Below are 21,081 nucleotides of genomic sequence, written 5' to 3' on the forward strand. Positions count from 1 at the left end.
GCTGAGGGACAGCGCCCAGACCGAGTTCAAGCCCCACGACCGACAAAAAGAAAAAAAAAAAAAAGAAATGAGGAAGACTTAGGAGTTGCTATTTAACAAATGAATCTTGATCAATTTCTCTCGCTCTCTATACAGTTGAAAAAGCTGCTGTGGACCCATCCCTGTTCTTGCAGTGTGAGACTGCTGTCTTTTAAACCTAATGCTCTCTTTACTTGTTTGACTAAGTCAGTGAGACTAGAAGGCTGAAGAGGGAAGGGATGCACTGGGGATCTCCTAAGGATGGCTGTTACATGCATAGGTGTGCTGAATGTTCCAACCAGTCTCACAACTACGGCCCCACCAGACTTGCCCATGTCAAGTACCAACTAGGGATCTAAGGTCCTCTTGGATTCAAGTTCACAGGTAAGCTGAAGGTTGGAATTCAGTAAATATGTTGGGTGGTATGCAGTATTTACATATGTATTAACTGAAATACGGTAGGTTCAAGGGATAACTCTTGAATCTACCACATCCTTCTCTAAGTTTTTACTGAGTTATTTTATTTGGAAGCAGGTATAGAATATGCAAAGTGCTGGGCGACGGCTCACCTCTGTAATCCTAGCTACTCAGGAGGCTGAGATCTGAGGATCATGGTTCAAAGCCAGCCTGGACTGGGAAGTCCTTGAGATTATCTCCAGTATACCACCAGAAAACTGGGAGTGGCATTGTGGCTCAAGTGGTAGAGTGCTAGCCTTGAGCTGAAGAGCTGAGGGACAGCACTCAGGCCATGTTCAAGCCCCACGACCGACCAAAAAAAAAAAAAAAAAAGCAAAGGAACACTGATCTCTTTAGACCATCTAACAGGTTACCTGGAGATCAGCCAATTGCCTTCCATCCCAGGCTAATCCACTCTTGAGTATCCTAGAACCCTGTAACAGTACAAGTGCACAGGACATGAGACTTGACTTGCCACTCCTGTTGTGTGACTGTGCATTTCATCTGTCAAAAGGGAACTATAAGCTGGCATCGACGGCCCACGCCTGTAATCCTAGCTACTCAGGAGGCTGAGATCTGAGGATCATAGCTCAAAGCCAGCCTGGGCAGGGAAGTCCTTGAGACTCTTATCTCCAAGAAACCACCAGAAAGCCAGAGCCTGAAATGGTTCTGTGGCTCAAGTGGTACAATGCTCACCTCAAGCTGAAGAGCTGAGGACAATGTCCAGGCCCAGAGTTCAAGCCCCACAACTAACAACAACAAAAACGGAACAGTACCCATCTCACAGAACCAGATATTGCTGACAGGATCACTAGCATTGGTGTTTTTTGTCAGCCACGGGGCTTGAACTCAGGGCCTGGGTGCAGTCCCTGAACTCTTTTGCTCCAAGTTAGTGCTCTATTACTTTAAGCCACAGCACCACTTCCAGTTTTCTGGTGGCTACTTGGAAGTAAAAGCCTCAAACTTTCCTGCCCAGGCTGGCTTTGAACTGTGATCCACAGATGTCAGCCTCCTTAAGTAGTTAGGATTACAGGGTAAACCACTGGTACCCAGCTGATCTTGGGTACAGCCTATAACCAAACCTCTGCCTCCTTAATAGCTGGAATTACAGGTATGCATTGGCTCTAACATAACCACTATGGATTAGCTATGTTTTCTGTTCCCATCTCATTTCACTGGGTGGTTCCAAGAATAAGTATGTGAAGTCAAATGAAAACAAGCTGAAGCAATCCAAAGGTTGAATGTTTTTAATTGTTTTTGCTAAGTAGCAAAATTTTAACTGTTTTCCTAATGTAAGAATGGATCCAACAGAGTGGCTAAGCCCTATAACCCATATAGCCCAAGGTGCTGTAGTGATGGGACTAAATGTGGACAAAAGGTCTTTACCCCTCAGTGACATCAAGCCCATGGACATCATCTACAGGACACCAACATACATGTATCTGTTGTGCAAGAATTTAAAGCCTTCTTGAGCCTTCAACACTGTCCAAGAGTATCATGTTCTGAGGTTATGGACTCTAGGTGTGCTAGGAGATAGGTAAAGGGCAAAACTTCCTTCCACATTGCACGAACTGTGGCTTGTAATGGGATCTAAGGAATGTAAGTCCAGACTCCCCTTCTTCTGCTGGCCAGTCCCTCAAAGGTGAAGTTCAGTATTCTCGCAGCTCCCCTGCCCCAGTTTTGGAGTTCTTCAATGTGTCAGCCTCATGGATGCATGTTATTCATGGACGCATATGGCATTTGCCACAAAAATAGTATTTTTTGCTTTTTCCTTGGTTCCCAACACCTGGGGTGGCATCTTCCAGGACCAGCTCACCCACCCCATTGTAGTTTAGGCTGTTTGAAGGGTTGTTCAGGGCTATCTACTAGTTCTAAATGATCTCTTCAAGCTTCACAGAGCCTCACAACCTTACTTCTCTCTGCTCTGCTCTTTTGATATGTTACAATTCTACCTATAAAACTTTCAAACCTCTGATCCCTGGATGCCTCTTTTCAGATTTTAAAATTTCTTACATTCACTAAATATTAGCCTTCTGAATTTCAGAATGCAGTTACCTACCAGTTAATACAAAATGCAGCCTCGTACTGTACTAATTACTGACAGCAGCGCCACAGGATGGAGGGAGGGAAGGCCTGCTGCTTAGAGAACCCTCTCCACTGCTATACATACACCTCTGACCTGCTTGCTCTGACCCCTGAACACCATGTGCTCCACTTGGCTCCACCGCTCTAAACTGAGCACTTGGGTTGCCTTATTCCTCACCTGACTAGAAATGTTCTAAGCACAGAAAGGAAAGCAGCCTGCTTATAGACACAGGTCCAAAGCCAAACTCAAAACTACTTTTGCACCTAAGTGTTCTGAAGGGTATGAAGGGGCCCAGTGGTCTGTCTTCAGTGTCTACTTCACCAGGGATCATGACCTGCAAGGCTCAGGGTGTACAGCAAATTCACTGTCAACAATCTCTAGGCAGGAAGACAAAAAGGTATATAAAATAGAAACTCAAGTACAGGCTTTACCACCCAGAAGGATCAAAATTCCTGGGATAGTCAGACTCACTTTGGCTGGTTATACCCAGATGTACTGGATTCAGGACAAGGCAAATTCCATGTTTCATTAACAGTTAATCTGCTAGGGTCAGACTCAACCCCGAAACTAAACTAACTACACCACAACGTTCACTGTACATGTCAGCCACTTCCTTTCTTGCTCTACCCCTCATTTTCAGCCTTTCTGGACCTGTATGCTCTCAGGAAGCCAAAATAGCAAAAAGCATGGTAGAAAAAAAAAAAGGAACCAGTTTTCATTTCTTGGCACCTGTTGCTCTCTTTATCCTAGAGGCTAAATGGGCTAAAAAAATGATAGCCCAGTTCTCTCTGCCTTCCAGTGAACACTGGAAGTTCTCCCATTGGCAATTAAATGCAGTGAGCAGTTCCAAAGTGACTTGGGATGAGTATCACCCCAATGCAGGATACAAGTGCCTCTGACCCACGTAGACCAGTTCTGTTGAGGAGGCTGACTCCGGCATCAGACGTGCAGAACTGGGAGGAAAGTGCCTCGCCCTTGTTGGTACCACTGGCCTAATAGTTTCTCAAGGCTCAGAGGCTCAACCCTGGACAGTTGGTGAAGAGATAAAAGTAACTGTCTTGCACAGGTCTTCAGCACTGGAATAGTTCAGCAGGTCCACACAAGGTTCACCTTAAAGCAGCATCTTTCAGGGTGCTGGAGGCAGGCGCTGTGACAGAAGGCAGTGAGCAAGGGTCAAAGCTTTGTCTGGTAACCATCACAACCAAACCCACAGACTAAATCAACTTATTCCTGAGAACTGATTTCAAAGTAACTCTCATCAGGGTAAAAAAGTTCATATACCAGAACATGTGCTTTGGCAGCTACATTGTTAACAGAATACTGACTCTAAAATGAGGTTTATCTGGCCACTCAGTGAATGGCTCTGGCTGGCAGGCTCTGTGAGTCGAGTCTCCTTTCCCTTACCCCTAAGTCATCAATGACAGCACCTACTTCAGTAGGCCATTGTAAGGATAAGTAAGATAATCTGCATAAATCACTTAAGACATAATACGTGCTCAATCACATAGTTTGGCTCTTAGCATTTATCATACATGGGAACAGAAAGGGAATGCAGAGAGAAGGAACAGGTAAATCATTAGGGTATCAGAATTGAAGGGAAGACTTCCATGACTATTCTGACAATATCATTTTAGATCTTGGACATTTTGTACATGTGTGGAAGATACCACAGACAATTGAACTCTGCAGCTTAGGAAAAAGGAAGCAAGGTAGACACTTGGCATTGTTTACCAAGTCTATCATTATTCTCAATTTGACATTTGGGAAACTGAAAATTCAGTAAAGGGAAGAAGCTGGAGGACATAGGAAGGGAGGAAGATGAAGGGGTTAACAGTAAAAAAAAAAATGCAAAAGCTCCCTGCACCCCAGCGTTCAGAGCTCCAAGGCAGGGCAGAATGTAGGTGACCACTGTCCTGATTAGGAGCTCCTTCAACAATGAGCCTACTTGCTAGGGCTTGCTGCAAGGCTGCAATGAGGTTCACTGCTATAGTGACAGTTAGATTGGCCACTTTCCTGCCTGCCAAGTGTCCCACTGTAGTCAGGAGACAGAGAGGAGAGACAGCTTGTGATGAAGAGCAAGAAGTGCATGCTTAGGACTCTACTGCAAGTCATAACTTGGTCCTCCCTTTCCCCTATGGTGTTCCAGCTGTCAGAAAGCACAATGGTTGTCCATGTCCAGCAAGGACACAGGTAGTGAACACTAATTAGTGCACAATCTGCTTTCACAGACCTAACAGTAATTTCACTAGTATTTATAACCCTTAATTTTAAATTCATTCTACCCACAAATATTAAGTAACCTTAAAATACTTAAAAAGATTGTTTTTTAAAAAGCTAAGTATAAGCCGGGTACCAGTGGCTCACGCCTATAATCCTAGCTACTCAAGAGGCTGAGATCTGAAGATCATGGTTGAAAGCCAGCCCTGACAGGAAAGTCCACGAGACTTTTTATTTCCATCGAATTACCAAAAGGATAAAAGTGATCTGTGGCTCAAGTGGTGCACTAGTCTGGAGCATTAAAGTGCCCAGGCCCTGAGTTCAAACCCCAGGACTGGCAAAGGGGTTCATGCATGTACACACACAGACACACAGACACACACACCTCCACAGACACACACACACACACACCTCCCTCCCTCCCTCCCTCCCTCTATAACCCCAGTCCTCCAGGGACTGCAAGACTGTCTCAGGAGAGAAAAAAGTTACACAATTCTTCAATTATCAACAACTACAGAGAAAGTGTTCACATTTTCCAATTTGCCTCATAAATGTTCCCAAAGCCTGAGGTTTTTTTTAGCTCTATTAATTCCATTACTGCAACCATCTGACCAAGTTTCTCACTAAACTAGATGAGAAAATGAAAGCCCACAGAGGTCAGATGATCTTCCCAGATCACAGAGCCTACTGAAAACAGATGGCCTGATTTACAAGCCAGTGCTCTTTCCTCAGTGTCACACTCTCTGGCAATGTGAATATGAAAGTGATTATTGAATGCTTTGAATCTCCCTCAGAGATTCATCAATACCCATTGTATACACATAAGAAATAATATAGCTTTAACCCCATTAGGTAGAAGGTCAGAATGCAGCTTTTGTCCTGTACTTCAATTTAGTATGGGAAATGAGGGACCTCAATGACCTACTCATTCCAAAGCTAACCAGCTCCCCCAGGTCACAGCCTGCTGAGTACCCTACAGAGGGAAGCAACATGTAGCAAGGATCTATATTCTAGTTATGTACAAAGATGGAATCAGTAAAGGTGAAGATGGTCTACGAACAGGCCCAATGATTTTGCAGGTCACTTTCTTAAAGCACTTAAGGAAGGGGCCGTTTCTGTACTACTCAGTGTTTTTCTGTTTGTTTTTTATTGGTCATGGGGCTTGAACTCAAGGCTTGGGCACTATCCCTGAGCTTTTTCACTCAAGGCTAGTGGTCTATCACATTGAGCCACAGCTCTAGTTCCAGTTTTCTAGTGATTAATTTGGAGATAAGAGTCTCATGGGCTTTTCTGCCTGGGCTGACCGTGATCCTTAGATCTGTCTCCTGAGTAGCTAGAATTACAGGTGTGAGCCACTGGCACCCAGCTTTGCTTAAGTGTTTTAAGAGGCTGAAAAGAAACATTAAATACTTCCCATATCATTCTACAAGGGCAGACTCACCTCTTTTAGACAAAGGATAGCACATACATACAAAAGTGGTAGGTGATAATAAGTAATAGCAAGTCTAAATAATTATAAATTTCAGGTCAAACTCACTAATCACTCACTAATAGAAGCCAAAATTTCACATAGAATAAAATCCAACCAAAAGAATAGGAAAATGTTTTTCTTTCTAAATACATATGGCTTCTTCTTTTTTTATTTTATTTTTTTGTGTGTGTCTTTTTTTTTTCCATTTTGTGATTTTTTTTGGTCAGTCATGGGGCTTGAACTTGGGGCCTGGGTGTTGTCCCTGAGCTCTTTTGCTCCCAGCCTCCTATGGAGCTAGTATTACAGGTGTGAGCCACCAGTGCCTGCCTTTTGTGTTGTTTTAGATAGTCTTATTTTTTCTGTAATGCACAATAAAATTAATGAGAGGATATACAAAAGGAAAAGAATAGAAAACAGTTCCATGAGGACACCTATAATTATAGCTCCAGTAGGCTGAAGCAGAAGGATCATGGTGAGAGAATAGCCTGGGTAAAGTTGGTAAGATCCTATCTCAGAAACAAAAACAAAACAGAAAAAAAGGTTGGGAATGTAGCCCAAGTGGTAGAACTCTTGCTTGGCAAGAGTGAGGCCCTGGGTTCAATCCCCAGAATCACAAAAACAAGACAAAACAACCCTGCCCCCAAGCCCAGCACCTCCCCCACCCCAATCTCCACAATTGACAAAGGTATAGGAAAACACAAAATCTCATCAATGTGGCTACAACTGGAAATAAGCAAAACTTTTTTTTTTTTTTTTTGGTCCTGGGCTTGAACTCAGGGCGGGCTTGGGTGCTGTCCATGAGCCTTTTCACTCAAGGCTAGCACTCTACCACTTTGAGCCACAGCTCCACTTCCAGTTTTCCAGTGGCTAATTGGAGATGAGTCTTTCCTGCCCCAGCTGGCTTTGAACCATATCCTCAGATCTCAGCCTCTCAAGAACTAGGATTATAGGTACGAGCCACTGGTGCCCAGCAAGCAAAACATTTTGAAGGGTAATTAGTCAGCAGATGACTAGATGTGAGATGTATTCTACATCTCTACTCACTGGTTTCCAGCTTTGAGAAATACTCCTAGAAGAACCATGAGCAAAGGTATTTACAAATACAAAACAAAACAAGACATACTCTAACATTCTATGTAGCAGGAGGCAGTGAGATACATGTTTCACACACCCACACAGTGAAATACCAGTCAACCTCTGGAATGATGTGGAAAGGTCTCGAAGCAACCAATAGGAACACATTACAAATGACCTATAAAACAAAGTCTATATACAAAATAATCCATACTCTATGATCCTCTTTTTGTTCAAAATAAATAAAATTATATAAGAAAAAGGCTGGCCAGGCGCCGGTGGCTCACGCCTGTAATCCTAGCTACTCAGGAGGTTGAGATCTGAGGATCATGGTTCAAAGCTAGCCAGGGCAGGAAAGACCATGAGACTCCTATCTCCAATAAACCACCAGAAAACCGGAAGTGGCTCTGTAGCTCAAGTGGTAGAGCCCTAGCCTTGAGCTGAAATGCTGAGGGACAGCACCCAACCCAGAGTTCAAGCCCCACAACCAACCAAAAAAAAAAAAAGAAAGAAAGAAAGAAAAAGGCTGGAAGTCATATTAAGCAATTACAGTACGATAATTATAATCTGTAGGATAGCACTATGGTCACTTCATAAATAATGCTATTTCTATAGTGTCTGAATAGACACAACTTTGTGTGAAATTGAAAAAAAAGAAGTAAGATAAAGAAATAAAAGCACTTCTACATCTGTGCAAACAAAGGTACTATGATTCCAAGAATGTCAGGCACTGATCTCTCCTTAGACCCAGAAGGACTGGCAAAAAGGCTCAGGAGGGCTGGGAAGATGGCTCAGTGGTAGAGTGCTTGCCTTGCATGCATGAGGCCCTGGGTTCGATTCCTCAGTACCACATAAGCAGAAAAAGCTGGAAGTGGCGCTGTGGCTCAAGTGGTAGAGCTCTAGCCTTGAGCTGAAGAGCTGAGGGAGAGTGCCCAGGTCAGAGTTCAAGCTCCACCACCACCACCAACAAAGGCTCAGGAACTGGAGCCTGCTGCTACATGACCCGTGCATTGCACCTTGTCCACACACACAAAGGAAGACATGGCTTAACAGTGCATACTGGAGAAAAGCACATGGAGTACTGGACTAGAACCATTTTTGTGTTGTTGTTGTTTAAATTTAACCTCCAATCTTTGGGTTGCTCCTCAGACTACCATTTTAAGATCAGAAATATTTTACTTGAATAGGTCACAATGGTAATTAGATAGATTATCTAAGAAGAACTGACTTCTTGAGTAAGAGCTATGAAAACCTAGCTGTGCACTAAAATGACAGCAATAAATGGTACATCTAGGAAGGTGTAGCATTGAAAAATGATTAGTGAAGCAGAATACTAGCCAAGTAGCTTACAACTTGTGAATGATTAAAAACAAGAAGTGAGAGAAAGAGAACAAGAGTGAAAGTACACAGAAACATTACATATTAGCCACAGCTACTCTAAAGTATTTACTTCTAATCCTCACAACAGTCAGGGAATGTCACAAAAAAAGGAGACTCAAAGAGGTCCATGACTTGCTCAAAGTGATAAATCCAAAAGTCTGGGTTTGAATATGGCCTAGTGCAGTGGTACCTATTCTGGTCAACTGGTTGGCCAGCTCCAACTTTCCTAGTATTGGAGCCCATGCTGTGTTTCTCCAAACAGACTCACCTGTGAGCTAGAGGGTAACACCTGGGAGGCGGGCTCCTCAGACAGGGCTGCTCCTGAGGCCATGGGGCTCAGCGTTGTGATTCTGCTTGGCTGGCCACGGAGGGTCAGAGTAATGGTGGTGGGGACCTTCAAGCCTGAGAGAGAAAGAGGGGGGGGGGTAGAGGTGGGAGAGCGGGGGTTCTTGGTTATAGCCTTCAGTTTCTGCTAAGGCTTTCCTTTCCTGAATTTGTTTTTGTTTGTTTTTGAAAGGCAACAGGAAACAACAGTTTGTGGTCTTTTGACCTTTCTGGGCAATGAAGACCCTGTGGGCTGGGTTCAGACCTTGACTTCATGATACTGGAAGGTACTAGGGAAGACCCAATCTTGGAATCCCCACAATTCTCATGAGACTCACCTGATGCCTGGTTAGAGATTTGAGCCAGGCCAGGGAGGCTGCTTGCCAACTTAGCAAGGCCCCCATTGGTCAGCAACTGGTGGATGGCTGTAGGCTTCCCACCAGGAGCGGCACCCAACGAGGAGAGAGTGGTGGCCACAGGAATGGTACGAACAATGGTATTGGTGCCCGTGGTGATGGCACTCAAGCTCTGCATCGGGGTGGGCAACTTCACACTGGTGGCCTGTTGGACACACAAGCCCAGGTGATCAGAAGCTAGCACCCAACAGCAGAATTCAAGCCTGGAGAGCCCACAGCATATTATTAAAGGCTAACACATACTAAGTGTCTATTACATGCAAGGTAACCCTTCCAGGCATTTTGCAAACATTTTCTTTAACTCTCATTTCACAGACAAGGCAACAAGACAGAAAGGTCAAGAAGCTTGCCTAATGTCACACAGTAAGTGATGAGCCATAACTATTGTTAGCTCATCAGCTAGGGAGCTGGAAAGGCTGTTTGTCCTTGACCCCACTTAACTCTTGACCCAGTCTCCTTGCCAAAAGCAATTAGGCGGAGGAGACCTATTCCCTGTACCTGCCTGCCCAGTGTAAGGGAGATGTGTACCTGTGGGGCTGGCCCCGGGGAGGGATTTGCTGGGAGGCCAGAGGTCTTGCTGCTAATATCCTGCAAGCTGAAGCTGAGGCCCTGGAGGAGGCTACTGGCTGATGTGGCCCCTAAGACAGAACATAGCAGTTATCAGCACTAGTCAATCATTTGCAAATACTCATAAGCATCCACACTGCCCACCATCACCAATACTGGACTCAATCCAAGGCCCTCACCTTCTCTACCTTCAAAAAGACACCAAGAGTGTCTCCCCCAGCATGCACAGTAGTGCCAGATTCTGCCTTGGATTTTCCCTGTATACCCAACCTGTTGCAAACTACAAGTCCTGCATTTTGGACAATATCAGAAAAAAACCAACAGCTCACTTTTTAGAAACTTAAATTTTCCCCATACTCCTTTAATTCCAGGGAAAAGGAGGAACTGTTTAAGACAAATGGGATTTCCTCACACAGCACCATATCCTCAAGGCAAAGAGAAAGGAGAGGGGCAGCTGCTACATTCCAGCCCACTGGGCTCAGGCAATTAGCTTTTCTGTGCAGAGTGGGGTTAGAGAAAGTAAGGGACAAGAATAGTCAGAAAAACATCTTGGTGTGCTAATTAGCCCTGCTTTCAATTTTATTCAATCAGACATGTTTAAAACATCAAAATAATCCAAGAACCAGTGGCTCACACCTGTAATCCTAGCTACTCAGGATGCTGAACTCTGAGGATAGCGGTTCAAAGCTAGCCAGGGTAGGAATGGACATGAGACTCTTAGCTCCAATTAACCCAAAGTAAAAAGCCAGAAGTGAAGAGATGGCTTAAGTGATAGAGTACCAACCTTGAGAAAAAAAACTAAGGGATAGCACACTGGCCCTGAGTTCAAGCCCCAATACTGGCAACAAAAAGACAAAAACATCAAAATGAAACATAGAATAACATTGTCCAAAAAGGAATGTATTCATTACCTGCAGTATGAATTGTAACCCCTTTGTATATCACTTTTTTTTTGGTCGGTCACGGGGCTTGAACTCTGGGCCTGGGCACTGTCCCTGAGCTCTTCAGCTCAAGGCGAGCGCTCTACTGCTTGAGCCACAGCGCCACTTCTGGTTTTCTAGTGGTTTATTGGAGATAAGAGTCTCATGGATATTTCTGCCCGGGCTGGCTTTGAACCGAGATCCTCAGATCTCAGCCTACTGAGTAGCTAGGATTACAGGTGTGAGCCACCAGCGCCTGGCTTAACACCTTTATAATAACAATGTAAACATCTTTTGAAAAGGAAATAAAGAAACATGTGCTTTACTCATTAGTATTTCCCACTTTTACAGCAGAGTATACAGCTCTTGCACATTTGGACATTTATATATTATGGGTGTTAAGTCTATGGAATTCCCCTCACTCAAGCGAATTCCAGCTTTCTGGCATCCTCTAGGACCACAGTGAGGCCCAGAGGCACAACCTCCAAGAATGCTCATCAAAGACCACTCTCTGGCAGCAGGCCAAAAAGAGTTTGCCAGTAGGGGGAACAATAGACTCTAAGATACCTGGGAGGTTGCTGCCAGGAGATGTGGCCACCAAGCGGCTTTGGAGAGTATGCAGGGCACTGGGTGTGGTGCTGCTGGAGGCCACTGAGGGGGCTGGGCTGGCTGAAACTCCACCTTCAGAAGTTGACCTGGAAACAAAGGAACTCTGTTATCCCAAGGTCAGAAGGCAGCAGACCCCAGTAACACAGGGAATGGCCAGAGTAAGGACAGCAAGGCTGGACACACACTAGAACGTGCAATTTCTTAAGTTCGCTTTTCTGAATTCTACTTCTGTTCTCTTAAAAGGACTTACAGTCAGAAAGAAGTCATACCCCATAATTGATAAGATTCCAGAATCTACTGTCTTCCTGAAGCACTAAATGAAAAGGGATAAAGGAAAGAAGGAACTAGAGACAGACAAAGGAGCACTTACTTGGCAGTGGTGAGAAGCCCAGTGAGCTCCTTAGCCCCTGCTGAGGCTTGCCCCAGTGTCATGGTGATGGGCTTTCCTCCTGTAGCTGCAAAAGAGAAAATCCCAAGGCCACTGGTCAGTCCTACTTAGCCCATACCATTCTGAGTTCCACAACTCAAGCTAAATATAAGATATTATAGGCAGGGGCTGGGAAGGTAGCTCAGTGGTAGAGTGCATGTCTTGCAAGCATGAGGCCCTGGGTTCGATTCCTCAGCACCACATAAACAGAAAAAGCCGGAAGTGGCGCTGTGGCTCCAGTGGTAGAGCACTAGCCTTGAGCTGAAGAGCTGAGGGACAGCGCCCAGGCCCAGAGTTCAGGCCCCATGACCGGCAAAAAAAAAAAAAAGATATTATAGGCAAAGGGGCTGGGAAGGTGGCTCAGTGGTAGAGCGCTTGCCTTGCATGCCTGAGGCCCTGGGTTCAATTCCTCAGCACCACATAAGCAAAAAGAAAAAAGCCTGAAGTGGCACTGTGGCTCAAGTGGTAGAGCGCTAGTCTTGAGCTGAAGAGCTGAGGGACAGTGCCCAGGCCCAGAGTTCAGGCCCCATGAGCGGACCCCCCCCCCTCAAAAAAAAGGTATTATAGGCAAAGATTGGACAATGAAAAAAGGAAGCTTTGTTAGAAAAGGGAAAGTGTTGGATCATTTTTTCTTTTATTTTCTAAGTTTTCAAGATTATCTTTCATAAAATTAAAAAGGAAGAAAATGTATGGTACTCTGAATGGCCCTACAGTTCCCGCCAGACTCTGCCTCCCCAGTCCTTATTTAAGCAAGATCACCGCCCACTTACTCAGCAGGTGTAACCTCATGCCTTTTCTGCTCCAGGCTTCTCATTCTGAAGCAGGGGCTGAGCTGCCCACCTGGTAAGTAGCCTCCAAGGGGATCTGTATGTACCTACAAGAACTGGGCAACTCTTATTAAACAGACCCTGAGCAACTCACCTTCTGAAACTCCTCCTTGGGAAGGAGCACAAGGTCCCCCAGTCGAGTCCCCTTGGGAGATAAGGGACACCTTGATCTTCGGTCTCTTGGAAGTCTTACTGCTAGGAAGAGGACTGGAGGGATGGTGTCGTTTCAGCTGGACCCTAAGCTCTTCTTTCTCTGCCTCTTCCACTGGTTCTGATGAAATGGGAACTAAGAGATGGAGCTGAGGTGAAATCTCCACAAGCCAAAACAGGGCCCAGTGGATTCTGCCAGCCAATATCAGCAAAGACCAGCCATTTGGGAACAGGAGAGCCACCCTACAAGTAGGACCCTATTTCACAATTCTACCTCAGACTCCACCAGGCTCTTCTCAGAGGATATCTCCTTGTCCATCTAGAACCCTTCCCTAGTGGTAGATGGGAAGGGGCTTTGGAGGACAGAAGACACTCTGGGCCTGCCAGTACCACCAAACAGAGGACTCACCACAGTGGCTATAAACAGCCCTTCCCAAACTCAAGGAATGTGATCATATTACTGTTGCTGGCTCTCCTTACTATCACTCCACAGGCAGGAGGTAGGAAATTTCTGCAGGAACTCAGGGAGCAGCAGGCTACCTAGTCCTCTGCAAACAGGAGTTTCCATAGGACTCCTCGGAGCGCTTCCATTCTTTTTTTTTTGGTTGGTTGTGGGGCTTGAACTCTGGGCCTGGGCATTGTCCCTGAGCTCTGCTGCTCAAGGCCAGTGCTCTACCACTTGAGCCGCAGCGACAATTCCAGCGTTTTTTCTTTTTGCTTATGTGGTGCTGGGGAATCGAACCCAGGGCCTCATGCATGCAAGGCAAGCGCTCTACCACTGAGCCACCTTCCCAGCCCCAGCGCTTCCATTCTTAAGAGCCCAAGGTTGAGGGTCGGCTTGCCAAATGGAGGCAAAGAGAAAGACTATTACCAGAACTTTAAGCTGACTCTGGGTAGCGATTAGGTGAGGGACCACTGAAGCACAGGCAGCCTCACAACTCCTGCCCAAAGGTAACAGGGCAGCAGCAGGCTATATTACAACTTAGTACTTATGTCATCTTAGTACCCATGATAGAGAAAGGTCATTTTTCACATAGGAGCCTCCATTTCCATTGACTCAAACAGACTCACTGTGCACAGAATAAAGCCTTTTGGACTGAAGTTATATCCCTTAGATTTCCTCACAGGTTCCTTCTTTGTTTTTTTGTTGCTATTGGCATTGAGGACTGAACCCAGGGCTTTGCATATGCTAGACTCTTACAGGCTGAGTCACATACCCAGCCCTTTTGTCTGTATTTTGTTTTTATTTCTTTTTTTTTTTTTAATCAGTCATGGGGCTTGAACTTAGGGCTTTGGCCTTGTCCCTGAGCTTTTTTTGCTCAAGGCTAGTCCTCTACCACTTAGAGCCACAGCTCCACTTCTGGTTTTCTGGTGGTTAATTGGAAATAAGAGTCTCATGGACTTTCCTGCCTGGGCTAGCTTTGAACCACAATCCTCAGATTTCAGCATCCTGAGTAGATAGGATTACAAGTGTGAACCACCAGTGCCCAGCTATATTTTGTTTTTGAGATAAGGTTTCAGTAACTTTGCTGGGGCTAGTCTCTAACTCATGATTCTCATGCCTCTGCTCCCAAGTAACTGGAATTACTGGCTGGCCAGGTTTCCTCCTTTTTAAACCTAGAAGTCATCTTTAGTACTCTTATCACAAAGTAGTTCTGGGGCAGGAAGGAAGGCAGCAATCCAATGAGGAAGGAGGGAGGGGCAGTATTCTGACATGGAGCCACAATTAAGGCATCACTAGCTAGGAAATCACTGCTTAGGAAATAAATCAAAAGAGGAAGGCATATGGCTGCTAAGTAGCTGGTATGCTTGCAGCAGCCAGGATGGAAACAAGAACTCGGAGTAGAGAAACAGACAAGGAAACTCAGGCTCATTCACAGGCAATGGGCATACAAAGGAAAAGTGAAATCAAGAAGCACAGTAAAAGAACCACAATAAGAAAGAAAAAAAAAGAAAAACACCATGAGAAATTGAAAAAATGAATAAATAAGCAAAGGAAATTAAAAAAAAAAGAAACAGGTAACAGAAGAAGAGAAAAAATAGGAAGAAAGTAGACACTGAAGAATGATGAGGGGGAAATAAAGCGGAGGGGGTAAAAAGCAGTAAGTCCAAGACAAGTAGGTGAGAAAAAGAGTGATACTCACCAAAGAGACAGGAGGAGGTGCCGGGAGGAAGAGCTTTCCTCACCAGCATGTTTTGTTTCAGAAAAGCAGCAAACTGTGCTGGAATGAATCAGAAAGAATTACAGAATCATGGCCAGCCAGAGAAAGGAGAAGAGTGGGAAAAAGAAAAAGAAGAAAATGGTCTAAAGGAGCTCCTTCTGAGGTCACTGAGCTTGAAACCTGACTCTGCCATGTAGCAGTTCCACGGAATCATCTACAAACTAAAGGTCATTGTCATGATTCAACCATCGAGGGCAAGTGAAGTGCAAGAGGGCATGGCACTTGATAAGGGCTCTGTTTATGTTAACTATCACTCCCTGCTTACCCATATCTGCTAAAGACATGTGATATAGCTGCTGCTGACCCCATGACACTCTGGGAACCATTTTGACCCAGTTTATCACAGCCTTCCAGAGCTCAAGAGATTCTCCTTTAATCACTAGCTATCTTCAATCATCTAAGGGGACACCATTCACCCAGAACGTGGCTCTGACCACTCCTCATTCATGGAAGCCCGAAGAGCCAGGCTTCTTTGCTCCTTTTAGTACCACTCTTATGAGAAAACTCTTAAGAGGCCTGGGTTTAAGTTCTACCATTCTGGCTCCACTAAAAGTCACAGGAGAGGTGAGTAGATCATCTTTCTCAACCCTTAACATCCTCTATTTCACAGTCAGCAAGGGCTGTGCCTCTTCCTAGGCACTGGAATTCTAAGAACTTTAGATGATACATGGTCATAGACATATCATCAATATCACTGTAAGAGGCCCTAGCTCAAGGTTACCCACCTCAGTTACTCTGTGTGTGTGTGTGTGTGTGTACACTTCAAGTGCACTTCTTTCTTGATCCCTTCTCTATAGATTTCCATATTGCACTATTAGTGCCCCGAATATCTATCATACATGCTTCCCTAAAACCTAACTATAAAACCTTGATCAACTTTGTGAAAGGTTTCAGTGTGGAAATCCTAACTATTCAAGGGCAAAACAAAGAAAGGGCATGACGCCAGGTGAGCTGTCTCAGAATCTGATGAATAAAATTAGTCATGCTGTCTGCATGACTTAGAAAGCTCCCTGACTGCATGAGTGGCTAGGAGTGCCTGGAGCAAAAGACATAGCTTCCCTAGAAAAAAGCTGGGTCAATACACACACAGTCAGCTTATAAACCCAACCTCTCTAATATACCAACACAAAGCTGTAACTAGTGACCACAAAGCCCCACTAACGTACATTCATTTCAGTCTAATTTTGTCTAGACAGGAATGTGGGAAAGGGTGTCTCTCATATCCACCAGAAAAAAGCTGCAGATCTAATACTTTCCAGCTACCACATTACATCAGCTTCAGAAGATGGAACCGTAGAACCCCAGTGGGACTGCTAGGCCAGAAGCTTATACCTTGGGCTTGTTTGTGGGTCATCACAGCTTCTGTCCGCTGTACATGTCTCTTCAGCAGCTGGGAGCTCCCAATCTGACTAGATTTCTGGGCAGAGGTCACTGTGGTCACTTTGGTCTTGGGACTGGATGTGGGGCTGCTGGACACACTAGAGAGATCCTGGGTAGAATACGAAGGCCAAGAGATGAGCCAATGTTGTTTGAATTTAGACATTGGTCAGCATGTTCCCCTGGAACTCCCAAGTATCCCTAGGAAGTCAACTATGTAGTCTTCAGTACCCATGAACTGAACTACCCTGCCTGAACTACCTCTGAGCCTGAGGGTGAGGCAGGGAGCTTGGCAGCTGGAGAAGTAGGCCGACTGCCCCGTTCAGACACTTCAAAGGCCAAGTCTCTTCGGGCTATATCACGAGGCTTCTTCTTCTTCTCAGCATCCTGATCCCGAGGCTCAGAGCCCATGTGACCTTCAGTTCGAGTGAGCACTCCAGTCAGAAAGTCCACAATCTCATCCTAATGTAAAAAAGAATCCAGGTCTACGAGTCTTCTGGGGAGCAGGAATTTCCCAGATGGTTTGCAACTAAGCGAGATTCTACCTGGGCATTGGCTCCTAGATGTGCTGGTCCTTTCTCACTCACAAAGCATATACAAATCCCATGCTTCTGAATGACTGTGGTTGAAAAAGACTAGCATGTACCTCTGCTCTGTGAGGAAGCAGGTACATTCTACCCCTCCTCCGGCAAACCCTTTCTCCCAGATGCCTTGCTTATGTCTCAGGTTACCTCCCCTTTGCTCTTTTTCTCTTTTTTTCTTTTTTCTGATTATAATGTAGCCCCAGAGGGCTCAGTGGATATTCCTTCATACTCCAAAGCCAATGAGCCTGTTGCCAACAGCATGAAACCCAAAAGGCAAACACATACAGGACACCTGTTTACCTGAATACACCTGTCCACCATGCTCTGAGTCAACCCTTCTGATTTCTTCTTCGCTTTGCTTATTCTAAGAAATAAAAAAGGAGAAAAATGTTTACTTTTCTTCTTTGTGTTACTTTGTAGGCCTGGAAAGACTACATGAGTCCTAAAGCAGGTGATGTGACCTTTATGAGCCTGTTTTCATATCTGCATCGTAACACCCCATTCAGAGAGATATGGGGATTAAACAAAATGACCTATATAAAGAACCAAGGATGATGCCCAGGACTATCCACTTCAGAAGGCCTATACTTCTAACTTAACAAGTAAAGCTGACTTGGATTGCCAGGGCCACATAGAGGGATTCCATACCTTCTACCTCCCTAGTCTCCCAACTCCGAGATTACTAGATAAGTGGAAGAAGATTCAAGGGGGCCCTTTGTTAGTTCTAAAGGGGGGGGGAGGGAGGAAGGACCTCACTTAGTGGCATTCTTCTATGAAAAGCTAGCCTTAAAATTCCCTGGTTTTGGGCTGGGAAGATTGCTCAGTGGTAGAGTGCTTGCCTTGCATGCATGAAGCCCTGGCTTCGATTCCTCAGCACCACATAAGCAAAAAGAAAAAAGCCAGAAGTGGGTAGAGCGCTAGCCTTGAGCTGAAGAGCTGAGGGACAGCACCCAGGCTCTGAGTTCAGACCTCATGACCGGACCCAAAAAAAAAAAAAGAAAAGATTTTCTGAACTACCAAGAAAAGCAATGTATTTACATAAAAAACATTGCTCAGTGCATCGAAAGGCAGGCTGGCAAATGACAAGGCCAGAAGGACCAAAAAAAAAAAAAACCAGCTTAGGAGCAAGTACTTAGTTTTCTAGTGTGTAACTGAAAATTAATCTCTAAGGCGGAATATATAGAAAAAGGAAGCCAAATAGATAATACAACCTCTTTTTTTTTTTTTGGGGGGTCCGGTCATGGGGCCTGAACTCTGTCCCTCAGCTCTTCAGCTCAAGGCTAGTGCTCTACTACTTGAGCCACAGCACCACTTCCGGCTTTATTCTTTTTGCTTATGTGGTGCTGAGGAATCGAACCCAGGACCTCATGCATGCAAGGCAAGCACTCTATCACTGAGCCACCTTCCCAGCCCCTACAACCTCTTTTTCAGTACATTAGATGAGAATGTAACTATAGACCAGTTGTAGAGGCCCACACCTAAACTCTTAGCTATTCAGGAATTAGAGATCAGAAAGCTTACAGTTTCAAGTCAGCCTGAGCAAAAATTAACAAGATCATCACTTCAGTCAGCAGCTGGGCATAGTAACACATGCCAGTCCCCCTAGGTACACAGAGGCCATAGGTCTATGACAGTTCAGGCATAAATGTGAGACTCCATTTGAATAACTAAAGCCAAAAAGGCTGGGGGGAAAGCATGGCTCAAGTGGCAGAATACCTGTTTAGCAAGCAACAGTCCAAGTTTGAACATGATTACTGCCCCCAAAACATGGAACTACAACCTTACATGCTTCATCACTACAAGGAAAGTCTGTCTCAATGACCAGTCATCTTCCTAAAACCTCTCTCAAACTTTGCCTGTATTTATACTCTGAAGTTTCTCAAATATGACTTAAAACAAGTAACATCTATGTTCACATTCCACCTCAGTTAAGGCATAAATATTTTTAAATGCCTACTCTAGTCAAAGTCTATAGCAAATAAAGTATTTATAGAGCCTCAAGTTTCTTCTTCCCACAAGTTAACTAATTGCAATGGAAAAAACAGAAATTTCATACTGGAGAACCTGGCAGAAGCTACCTTAATCATGTGACTAAGGTTATTATCAGTAGTATTAAGATGAATCAGTATCATATATCCCCTGAAGGGATGCACTGAAATGGGTAATCATTTATGGACATTGTTGCCAAAAATGCACATCTTCAACATAATCAAAAGAAAATGTAAAAATACGTAAACTGAGGGGCAATCTACAAAATAGTTGGCTAGTAATCTTCAAAAATATCAAAGTCATGAAAGACAAAGACTGAGGAACTACATCAAATTCACAGACTGAGGCTCGACAATTAAAAATGCAACTAATGTGTTCTTGAACTAGAACCTATACCAGAAAAATAACAATCAGAAGACAACAGCAAATTAGATAATGCTATCATACTAATGTTAATTTTCAGATTTTGCTAACTGAGCCAGATTAGTCTATAGTTCCACTGCTACCTAACGGGCATTCTTCTACATTGTAACTTGCTCCCTGTAGCTCTGGGGAAGCCTACTTACCTGAGATTATCATCAGCTCCTCCAACTACCACCAAGCTGTTTTCAGCTCGGATCTTCTCCCGGAAGTCCTCCATGGCTTCAGGGTGACACTGTAGGGAATTCTGACCAATCACAAAGAGGACTGGAGTCTTCATATCCAAGAGGGGATCATCTATATCCTAAAACAAGTACAGGTTTCAGATTTGGCCAGTTCATACTCAGGAAGCACTGACCTTGAAAGTTTGGGGATGTTTCAAGAAGTAGGTTATGTACCAGCTGGGTTCCTCACCCCAACTTGGATGAGACATGCACTCCTATTGTCCCCCAATCCCACTGCTGATGACCCAGCAACCAACTTCACCTCACTCTTACCCCCCGGGGACCATCCACGGTAAGCAGAGGAAACCCAAGGCAGATGACTGCAGTGACATACTCCATTACCGATACCTGTAAATAAGGACACTATATGTTTGAAGGGCAAGTGACTTCATTGCACCTCCCCTACCCAGGATCAAAGAGTAGCCCAGACCCATCATGCAGTCCCATCTTTTCCTCCCTTCTTCTAACCCCCAGCTGCATAAGCCATGGTGATAGCAGTAAAAATACAGAATATAAGGTGTGCTATCCCACAAGCAGCTACTACTTAAGAGAACTAGGGTTCTGAAAGGACCCCAGGTCACATCTGTACCAAAGGATGGGAAGTATAATACTTCAACCCTGTCAATCCTCAAGACCAGAGCTTTCTTGCTTTATTTTTCTCCACTAGGTGCGCATACAATAAAAAGACTACAAATGTTGGGCTTGGGTTGTGGGCTCAGTGACAGCTAAATGACACTTGACTAACATGCATAAGGCCCTGGGTTCCATCAGTGGAGAGGAGGAGAAGGGAAGGAAAGAGGGAGAGAGGAAGGGAAGGAGGAAAGGAGGAAGGGAGAGAGGGAGGGAGGGAAGGAGAAAGAAACACTAATAGTGCTCTTCTCTTGTAAGAAAAGTCTCTTCCATTGGGCTTAGGAGCTAGCTCTCACACATCCCAGATTTCTCAAAGCAGTCAGCTACTGACTAAGGATGGAGTTCTGTTGCTGTCCTTGGGAAGAAGGAATATGGGTAGGTGCTGTCTTTCTCTTGTTGTTCTAGGGCTCATACTAAACTAGACTGAGAAGAATGGAGGCTTGGACATTTCAGAAACACACAAACTAGCAGGTATATGAATAAATGTAAGATAATAAAATAAAAGGTTCTTTGGTATCTTATAAAGGGATCAAACATGAGCATGTAAAATTTGAGAGCTAATAATTTGGGCCTAATAGAATTATTCATTTTTTAGGTGGGGAAATCATATGGTACTTGTTTAAAGAAATCTTACATACTGAAACATATATAAATGAAATATACTTGATACTGTCTTCAAAATAACCTGGATAT

General features: G+C 44.5%; 1 protein-coding gene across 3 annotated transcripts in view; it reads right to left on the reverse strand.

The window, feature by feature from the left end:
• Positions 1 to 1,703: 1,703 nt before the first annotated feature.
• Kansl3 (KAT8 regulatory NSL complex subunit 3) overlaps positions 1,704 to 21,081 on the reverse strand; it is a 57,012-nt gene continuing 37,634 nt past the window's right edge. For all 3 annotated transcript variants that reach the window (XM_013019820.1, XM_013019821.1, XM_013019822.1), the window contains 12 exons: positions 20,032 to 20,106; positions 19,681 to 19,838; positions 17,426 to 17,489; positions 16,803 to 17,003; positions 16,497 to 16,653; positions 12,887 to 13,078; positions 11,909 to 11,993; positions 11,497 to 11,624; positions 9,971 to 10,080; positions 9,365 to 9,587; positions 8,971 to 9,104; positions 1,704 to 3,707 (listed from right to left, as the gene is read on the reverse strand). In XM_013019820.1, coding sequence (XP_012875274.1) covers positions 3,687 to 3,707; positions 8,971 to 9,104; positions 9,365 to 9,587; positions 9,971 to 10,080; positions 11,497 to 11,624; positions 11,909 to 11,993; positions 12,887 to 13,078; positions 16,497 to 16,653; positions 16,803 to 17,003; positions 17,426 to 17,489; positions 19,681 to 19,838; positions 20,032 to 20,106 — 1,548 coding nt within the window. In that variant the 3' untranslated portion in view covers positions 1,704 to 3,686. The remainder of the gene's footprint in view (positions 3,708 to 8,970; positions 9,105 to 9,364; positions 9,588 to 9,970; positions 10,081 to 11,496; positions 11,625 to 11,908; positions 11,994 to 12,886; positions 13,079 to 16,496; positions 16,654 to 16,802; positions 17,004 to 17,425; positions 17,490 to 19,680; positions 19,839 to 20,031; positions 20,107 to 21,081) is intronic.

Source organism: Dipodomys ordii, unplaced genomic scaffold (genome assembly GCF_000151885.1).
Source record: "Dipodomys ordii isolate 6190 unplaced genomic scaffold, Dord_2.0 Scaffold47, whole genome shotgun sequence".
Taxonomy (NCBI): Eukaryota; Metazoa; Chordata; class Mammalia; order Rodentia; family Heteromyidae; genus Dipodomys; species Dipodomys ordii.